Below are 9,736 nucleotides of genomic sequence, written 5' to 3' on the forward strand. Positions count from 1 at the left end.
TATTGATGAAATCTTTCTATGATTAAGAAAGCAAATGAAAGTAAATATAAGAATTGTAAACTATTGTTAAATTGGAGGGTGAATTCACACAAAAACCCGAGTTCGAAACACTTGGATATGAGTTCGAACAAAGAACAATATAAATAAATATTACGAATTAAAAAAAAAAAAATTGTACATTACATCAGTTAGTAAATTGATAAATGATGGTGAGAAACTAAAAACCTGAAAGTCCTCAAGCTGCTTTTTGAACTCCAAAAAAGCTAATCATCAAGGATAACTCTTCGGCCTTAGAAATCTAAGCATGAGGAAATACTTCAGTGGCTAACTTGTACTCAAAACAATAGATTCCTTATTCACATGTCATCACAGTTCGAGCTACTCAAGAAGACTCAGTATCTTGTTTTAAATGTAGAACTTACAGATCTTCAAACAAAAAATCAAAGCACACTATCTCAACTCATAACCAATTATGAACTTGAAATTTTCTTTATAATTCTCAAAACTTTTAAAACGTTAAAAGAAAAAATATAAAGTATTTAAACTATTAATAGATTATATAAAAGAAAATGAACAATGAACTTATTTCTAAATTTTAGTAACTTAATATCAAAGAGAGGGCAAAAACAAAATTTTCAGATTTTTTTTTTTTTGCTAAAAAAAATCATATTCATCGCATAACAAAGTTTCAAATTATATTAGAGTTACTTTCTCCAAAATTCTTGCTTCTGTAATAAGTTTTAATTTCTTTCTTAATAGCTCTTTCCACAAGCTTCATGACAGGATACAAAAAGTAGCTACAAAGATATATGATATATAAGAATTTGGTTATATTGTGCAATGAGAAGATCAGTATGTAATATCAATGAATAAGCTGCCATGAAAATGATAATAGTATATCAATAAGTAGAAGATTTCATATTTACTTCACAGCAATCAAGCATGTTATTTACCCGTAATAACAATTTCAATAATTTTAGCAGTTAACATGTAACATCCTAAATTAGCTTTTTTTTTTTTATAATGTAGGATTTTATTATAAATATAATAAAATAATTTTTCAATTTTCTTCATGTATTTAGAGTAAAAATTGAAATAAAATTGATGAAGGAATAAATTAAAAATAAATTTAGAAAAAATTGGTGAAAATTTGGGTTCTGGAGGTATTTGTGATAGAAAAATCAGAAATCAGGTAAAAATATAATTTAGAGAAGTTTTGCCACGTCAGATGCTCGATCAGCAGACTCGATGAATCAGGACGCACCGTGTGGCAGCAGACGCTGACGCGGTGCCACGCAGGAAGCCACACGGTCGATCCGCGTGCCCGCGATCAAATGACTCAGATTCGTTCTTGCATGCACGGACGGCCCAGATGTGTACCCCCAAATGCGATCGGACGATGCAGATTAGATCACGATGGACGACCCAAATTGGATCGCGATAAACGGTCCAAATTTACTTTCTATTTAATCGCAATCGGACAGTTCAGATTAAACGTGATGGACGGCCCATATCAAAAGCGGACAAATATAAATAACCCTCATTCGCACCAAACCCTAACTTTAGCCGCCAGACCCCCTCGCTGGAGAAGAAGACCCGACCGCTGGGGAGGAGACCGTCGTCATTCTGCTGCCGCATCGGAACCTTTTTCGACTGCCAAAAAAGGTAAAAAAAATTTATTTTGCTCGGAATTCAATTCTAAACACACCCATAACCAAATCAGAGCAAAAGAACCGACCAATTGGTCGAAAAACGCAGACGAAGCCCGGAGGTACTGCCGCGAAGAATTTCACAAAACGCCTCCAATGAGGCACTTCTCGATTCCCGTTCTATGTAATTGTTTTCCCGTTGTGATCATCGTCTTTCTCTACAGGTTGACTGAAGCAAAACATCCAACCACAACGGGAGCCGCCGCACCGGAGAGCCCCGCCGCCAGTGAGTTTCAGTTTTTTATATTTTTCGGCTAATCGAAACCCTTTAACGTGTTTTCTCGCAGTGATGGATGCCAAATCAACTAAAAACGGTCAAAAAAGCTGACCCGAGGTGGGTCGTCACCGGAACACAGCAGAGTCGCTGTGCAAGAATTTCAAAATTAGTCAAATGGGTACTAGAACTGATTTTGAGTTTGTTTGGGGCATTTGTAGGTACTATTAGCGCGTTTTAATCCCTGAAAAAAAATTCAGGGAACTCGAGAATTGCCAATAGGCACAGTCGAACAGTTTAGCTTTTCGGACATCAAATCGAATAAGGATCCCTCACTCTATTCCCTATCATAGAACTGAAGTCTAAATAAATAATAATACGATATTTTGTATGAATTTAGAAAATGTGCATAATTAATTACAGATTGCTAATGGAGTTAGAACTGAAAATTCTCTACTGTTGTTTTGTTGATTGTTCTACAGTTTAAATGTATGATAGTACCTCATTAATTGATTTTATGGCTTTGAATGCATATATAGTTTATTCTATGTGTTTACTGTTGTATTGGAAAAAAATGAAGATTAAACAGTAAAAATTGTGTGATGAATGAATAGATGAAACGACAGTCTTACTGGATATTCTGATATATGGTAAACGGACCGAGTACATAGGAAACCCTACCGTGAATGTTGTCTTATATCGGACGGGGTATGAAGACTTGATAATTTGGTGCTCATACCGGACGGGGTATGAAGACTTGATAATTTGGTGTTCATACCGGACGGGGTATGAGGACGATTCACTTCACCCTCATACCGGACGGAATATCGAGATTTAGTAAATTGGCACTCATACCGGACGGGGTGTGGGGACGGCCAGCAATTAAGAATGTTAAATGAAAGGATTCACGTATACTAGGAATATCCCTATGAACCCCCATGGATACCAGCAGATTGGTAAAAAGAGCGATAGTTATTGTAGATTTATTGATGATGGATATAGATTTATAATGTGTGTTATGATTGCTGATTATACATAAAATTATGATCTGTATAATATTATTGTTTGTATAGATTATTTTTATGAATCTCACTATGGTAAGTGAACGGTAATGGTTTTATTATTGATAAATGAATTTATTTAAATTAAGTGCTCCATTAGTTGTTTTGATTTTATATCAATCTTTACTTCTTTGTCGGTGATATAGTGTGATATCCTTACTGAACTAGTGTAGCTCATCCCTTTTTTAACCATTTCAGATCAAGATGACCAAATTTCAAAACCCGAACCGCAAAAGGATTGCGAGTAAATGCTAGTTTTCTTTATTTTTCATTTATTTCCCTATTTATTGTATTGTTTTTTTCTTAAACTAAATTCCGTAGCTCCATTTAGTTCTTTAAGTTATCATATAGGAGATGTAAACTTTGAACATTTATTTCGCTTTCGCACTTAAGTTATAATTTATTTTCTTTAGATATTTTCGAAGTCGTTACATAACATAAGCTGAGTAAATTTTCTTTGGTTTTGTCTTTTCATCAATTGAAAAATTTAAAAGAAAATATACTGATCATATTTAGTATTCTCTTTGTTTCTACTTTTCCAAACAGTAATACAAAAGCAATTCCCTATATTAATATAAACAAATTTTAAATAAATATGACTATCACAAATAACGAAATTTCATTCTTAACTCCTTGTTCTTTGAAACTGATATGATCTAAATGTATAACTAAATGTTGTCAAAAACATATTATCACCATGCAAACAAATATCCAATGCAAGTTTAATTTTGTTCCTCAAGTCCAGCATTATTTTTAGTCTCCTACTACTCAAGATTTACAAATATTCTTTTTCCTAAATGTAAGATGTCAAATTCTCTACTTGTGTAGCTTTCCTTGTCTACCTCTTTGTGTCATGCCGCATGAAAATGCAATAATCGATACACCTCACTCATTTCGACCATTTTTAAGTTCCTATCAAATATATTCCAATTTTTTACAGCTATTTTCATCCCTAACCTCTTCTTGGTTTTTCAATTGTATCTCTCTAATCATTTCGATATGATTAACAGAACATAACGTATGAAAATAGTTGAAGAATACATAGTTCGACTTACATCATAATTTGCCTTCAAGGTGAACTTCTACAGCTAAGTCATGAATGACTTTGTCATTTATGGGAAACACCTTTAGAGATAATATAACAAAAACTATGAATACATCATAAGGTTATTACAACCATAAACCACAAATTCCATCCAAATCTAAGTCAAAACATAATATTGTTAAAAAGAATATCACACGTCTATGAGCATCTATGTAGGTATTATTAATAACTTATTAGAGAAAAATAAAAAAACTATCAGTGACTATATACACAAAGAGAGAGAGAGAGAGAGAGAGAGAGAGAGAGAGAGTGAGTGAGTGAAAGTGTGCCATTGAAAATACACATATGATAATATTAATACCGATAACATTAAATTTTTTTTTAATTATTAGCAATGAGATTTTAAATATCAATTGTCATTATAATCTGTTGCTTTAATAGTATAAGTGAATTAGTGCGTGGATAAGATTTGCTTGAAAGGCCAAAGTTTGAGTTCAAGACATTCATAATGGTCCAAGATTGGTACTTGAATCTCATTGCTAGTCGCAGTTTGCTCCTTAAAGATTTTCTTTTTCCCTCAAACAACACCAAGCAAATGTTTAATACATTAAATAATATTTAATTACTATCATAAATAGGAAATATAAAGAGTAATTAGTTTACTAATTGCAAAAATCACAGGAAAATTAAGAAATCAATGCAATATGGTACTTATACTAAAAAGAGTTAATTGTGTATATTAATTTCTGATACAAAAAATGGAAATCATTCTAGTAAAAGGACAAATCTTCTCCTTTGTGGTATATGGTATTTGGGATGCAAACTCTGTACAAACAAGAATTTTTTGAAAAATCTCTCAAGTACCCAGTACAGTTCAAGTTTACAACTAATATTGAGTTGTTACTAACCCATAGAACAAAAAAAGAACCAAATCTTTCATATCAAGTATAATATGTTCAACACAAACCTCCTCATAATTTACTAACTTATAACAATATTTCTGCAAATGAAGAAACACTCAGATATCGACCTTTTTACGGCAGATTGGACATGAGTTTTTCGTCTTCAACTAGCTAAAGATGCATGACTCGTGAAAAATGTGGTGATATGGCATTTTAATCAACTCCTTGGCTGATAAGAAATCTTCGAGACAGGTGATGGAGGAGCCTTCAATAGCATCATAAGTGTTGGTACAATCAATCATCCGTTATGCTCTCAGTTTTTCAAGCAGGGAGGTCAATACTCCATTATTTGCAGCACTATCCCGGCTGCCACCACCAAAATCAAACTCGGCTTCGCCTAGATTGCTTCTATCGTAAGTGAGCATTTCCTTAAAATTATGAATTTTCTGTTTCGTGATCATTTCGTCAAAAATAATATATATATTTTTATAGAATTTACTATAAAGGATAAGAAACCCTCGGAATTAGATTGTTCACCAACTTAATATATAAAATTACTTATTATCAATCCAAAAATAAAATCTTTGGATCACAAAAATACTGTATAAATAATGTATACTGATGTCTTGTTAGATAGATATATACATGTATATTACTAAATATGCTTGTTAGAATAAATTATATAGGAATATTTATTAGTTAAATATATAAGCGGAAAAAATTCACAAAAACTTTCTTGAAAAAAATCAAACAAAAAAGTTTCATTCATACTGTTCAGTCAATCATCTTCCTCCACGTGCCCTGTTCTCCCGCCACTCCACTGCTGGTTGCTAAATGCATTTCCCTCCTTTTCTCTCTCTATTTCCAGCTTGAACTTCCTCTCTGTATTCTGATTCGCCGGGCGGCTGCTCTGGCTCTCCTTCTATCTCCTACAGGTAAATTATGTTTTCCAATCTCAGATCTGCCTCTATCTTTTCCGTTTCGATTCAACTTTCTGTCTGTTTCCTTGGAAAATTTTGGATTCTCAACTCAAACGCCGATGTCCTTCTTGCATTTTTCTATCGGCGTTTGCGTTGTTCAGTGTGGTATATGAAGTTGATTTGAGTATGATTTCGTTGTTCTAGTAGGAGAATGTTGTTGGAACAAATCAGTTGGCCCCGAGGGATTCGATTGGGCAAGAGTAAATTGCCATCCCCGTACATTTCTCTTCAGCGACAGTCAGAGAGCTAAGTTCTTGTACTCTTTTTTCTATTTTCGCTTTTCTATCAATTCATTATGCTGGATATAAATGGATTTTATGGAAGCTAATATCGCAATTCCATGTACTTAGGTGATAAATTTTTGCGAGACATATATTCATGATCTTTATCCACTGGATACTGTAAATGCTTCTAGTTCTGTCTCCGATTTTGAATTCGTTTTCTTATAATTATATTATTTAACAAAAAATAAGTAGTGCGTTCTAGGCATCATTCTTAAGTTAATGCTGATATTGGACAGAGGTGTTTCTTTATGTTTATATATATTCTAGCAAAAAAACCTAGTTTCGCTTGTTCTTCTTAAAATAATTTGGGGGAAGGAGAGAGAGAAGAAGAAAGGTCGGAGAAGATCAGAGCGTCAAATTTTCAGTGAAAAATGTTAACGTTAGAAGATAAAATCATACAGAAAAGAAACGTGGAAATCTAAGGGCAGAAATTAAAACCCGTTAATTAAATAAAATATATAAGAAAATTTATAAATAAAAACTTGAAAAATATAAACTTACGACGCTAAGTCTCCTAACGGTCGGTTTTTCCACACTCTGCGTAACCTCTCCCTCCCCCCCTTATAAAGGAAACCGGAGAAGATCAAGATTGGATCTTCCCTGAATTTTTTAAATTTGGATTTGTAATTACAATTCCTTATCGAAGAGGAAAAAAGGTTGTAGTTGCATTTACTACACCTGAACGCCATAAACAATCTCTCCGACCATCTTTCTCTCTGGTTTTTCTTTCCGCCTATATCTCCCTCTCTCTGTGGCCTTCTTCCTCTATCTAGGCTCTCTGTTCCCTTCTTTCTTTCTCTATTTTCCATTCTTTATTATTTCAAGAAACATGGGGTTCAGGACACTGAATGTTCACGTAAATAGGTTGCCGCCAATAACTGATGATCTCGAGCACTTGACAGTCAGACTTCGAGTAACCCACTTTTGTGAGGTGGTATTCCGCGATCTTGAAGGTAGGGAAACGGTCTTGAATCGACGAGAAATCTTTTCACCTTCCCGTACAGTCGTCTACCTCCCAATAGATCAGCTCTCGCAATCCACAGACCACCACCACATTCTCAACCGACTCACTAATTTCTGTCTCGGTAGTGGTCTCGGTTGTGAGTTAGCTGAGCAAATGGCTACCGAATTGCTGTTTCGTTTCCAAGGGATATCCGTCGCCGGCTCCTCCAACCAGTTCTCGTTTGACGCGGTGACTGTCTGGACCGATATTATTTTTGAGGAAGGGGTCACGGGACAGAGAATGCATAATGTTGAGGAAGTGCTCGCTTGTGACAGAAGCAATCTAGGACAGGCCGAGTTTGATTTTGGTGGTGGCAACCGGGATTTCTGCAAATAATGGGGTATCGACCTCCCTCCTTGAAATCTGAGAGCAGAATGGAGGGTTGATCGCATCGACACTTGTGATGCCATTGATGATCCCTGCGCTGTATGTTTTGAAGATTTCTTGTCAGCCAAGGAACTGATTGACATGCCGTGTCACCACATCTTTCACGAGTCATGCATCTTTAGTTGTTGAAGACGAAAAATTCATGTCAAATCTGCTGTAAAAGGGTCGATATCTAAGTGTTTCTTCATATGCAGAAATATTATACGAGTAAGTAAATTGTCAGGACATTTGTGTTGAACATATTATACTTAATATGAAAGATTTGGTTCTTTTTTTGTTTTATGGGTCAGTAACAACTCAATATTGGTTGTAAACTTGAACTATACTGGGTGTACTTTGAGAGATTTTTTTTAAAAAAATTTGTTTGTACAGAGTTTGCATCCCAAATACCATATACCACAAAGAAGAAGATTTGCCCTTTTGCTGGAATGACTTCCGTTTATTGTATCAGAAATTAATATACACAATTAACTCTTTTAGTATCAATAACATATTACATTGATTTCTTTAATTTCCTGTAATTTTTGCAATTAGTAAACTGATTACTCTTTATATTTCTTATTTATGTAGTAATTAAATATTATTTAATGTATTAGACATTTACTTGGTGTTGTTTGAGGGAAAAAGAAAATCTTTAAGGAGGAGATTCAAGTATCAATCTTGGAGCATTATGAATGTCTTGAACTCAAACTTTGGCCTTTGAAGCAACTCTTCTCCACACACTAATTAACACAAACTATTAATGTAACAAGTTATACTGACTGCTGATATTTAAAACTTCATTACTAATATTTAAAAAAACTTCAATGTTATCGGTATTAATATTACTTCAATGTTATCGACAAGTCAAACCAGTAAGCTCACTGTGGCATTTGACGGCGAGGTCTACGTCTTTCCTGCCATTACACCTCAAAAAGTGAGAGTACTATGACAAGGCTTGTTTTTTGGGAAAATTTTGTTTTGTTTTTCTTTGCTTGTAGAGCAAATGTAGTAACAAGAGAAGGGAAATGTTTTTCTAGTTTCGTTTCTCTGTTAGGATGAGTTGTTCCGGATATGTGATTTTTCAAAACTTGTGTTGGCCAACTGCACCTTCTCCCTCTCGGCCCCGAAAATAGAAGGAATGTTGAAATTCTGGGTCAAATTTTAATGGCAGTCTCCAAATGTTTTGCTGCTACTGCAGACTAATGTTTGAAGTAAAATATGAAAAATAATTTTGAGTCCTAATTTGGTTAGTTGGTTTAATCTAAAATGAGAACTGAGTTAAAGCAAGTGCGTCTGTTCGGCTTGCCGCTAAGAATTGAATTTGGGGCATGTTGATAGGACAACTTTGTCTATTTTTTTTTGCTTTGTTATGTGAAACAATGCAGAGAAAGGGAACTCCAAATTGAACGTGAGCAAAAAGAGTATTTTGAAGGGGAATGAAAGAGCTGATGTCGTCTGTTTTTTTCCTTTTGTCTATTGTTTTTGGGCAGTCTGAAAGGAGAGGAGCAAAATAACTTTTGAAGGGGTTGATGATGTTAACGATTTTGATTTGATTAGGAATATATGGTTCCAGACCATTGAGTGTTTAGTATTAGGTCATCCTCTTTACTCTATAGAGGATTTAGGAGACATCATCAATATTTTGCTGAATATGTAAATAATTTATTTACAGGTAGCCACCCTACGGTTATTTATGATATTATTCACACTTTGTATTTTTTTAGAAAAAAAGGACGTGAGCAAGCTGGAATGCGCTCACAATTAGTTCTAGATCATGAAAATTCTTCTTAATTTCTTTTTCCAAATTTCTTTCTTTTTCTTTGAGGAACCAAAGATGGCTTCGACAGATTCCTTACTCAGTAGGATAACAATTTTAATAAGCTCTATGTGGTTTTTCTTATCATTTTGAAATCGTAAAAGGTCTTTATATTTGTGCTTCTTGTTGTTGGAGCTTTGACATGGTGCTGACAACTTTGTACTAAATAGTTTTTGAGTTATTTCTTTCCACTGCTTTGTTATAGTTTCATTTTTTATAATAATGCTACTGTGAAGCCACAAGTTTGTGTGATCAACTAGTGATACTGTTCATGCCTTGTCGATTTGATGGCATCAACCTTCATCATAGGATTGAGTATGTCCTTTGTAACCTAATGATGTTCATTGTTCTCT

At 34.2% G+C, this 9,736-nt stretch overlaps 1 protein-coding gene across 2 annotated transcripts; it reads left to right on the forward strand.

Moving 5' to 3' along the window:
- Positions 1-5,716: 5,716 nt before the first annotated feature.
- Positions 5,717-7,860, forward strand: LOC148253262 (uncharacterized). 2 transcript variants are annotated; one of them, XM_088206268.1, is made up of 2 exons: positions 5,717-5,866; positions 6,056-7,860. In XM_088206268.1, exon 2 carries the CDS (start codon positions 7,025-7,027, stop codon positions 7,532-7,534), a length of 510 nt encoding a protein of 169 aa, XP_088062394.1. In that variant the 5' UTR covers positions 5,717-5,866; positions 6,056-7,024; the 3' UTR covers positions 7,535-7,860. The 2 variants fall into 2 exon arrangements, with proteins under 2 accessions (XP_088062394.1, XP_088062395.1); XM_088206269.1 differs by having other exon boundaries at positions 5,729-5,866; positions 6,059-7,860.
- The last annotated feature ends 1,876 nt before the right edge of the window (positions 7,861-9,736 follow it).

Source organism: Carica papaya, chromosome 6 (assembly GCF_054855325.1).
Source record: "Carica papaya isolate Zhongbai chromosome 6, ASM5485532v1, whole genome shotgun sequence".
Taxonomy (NCBI): domain Eukaryota; kingdom Viridiplantae; phylum Streptophyta; class Magnoliopsida; order Brassicales; family Caricaceae; genus Carica; species Carica papaya.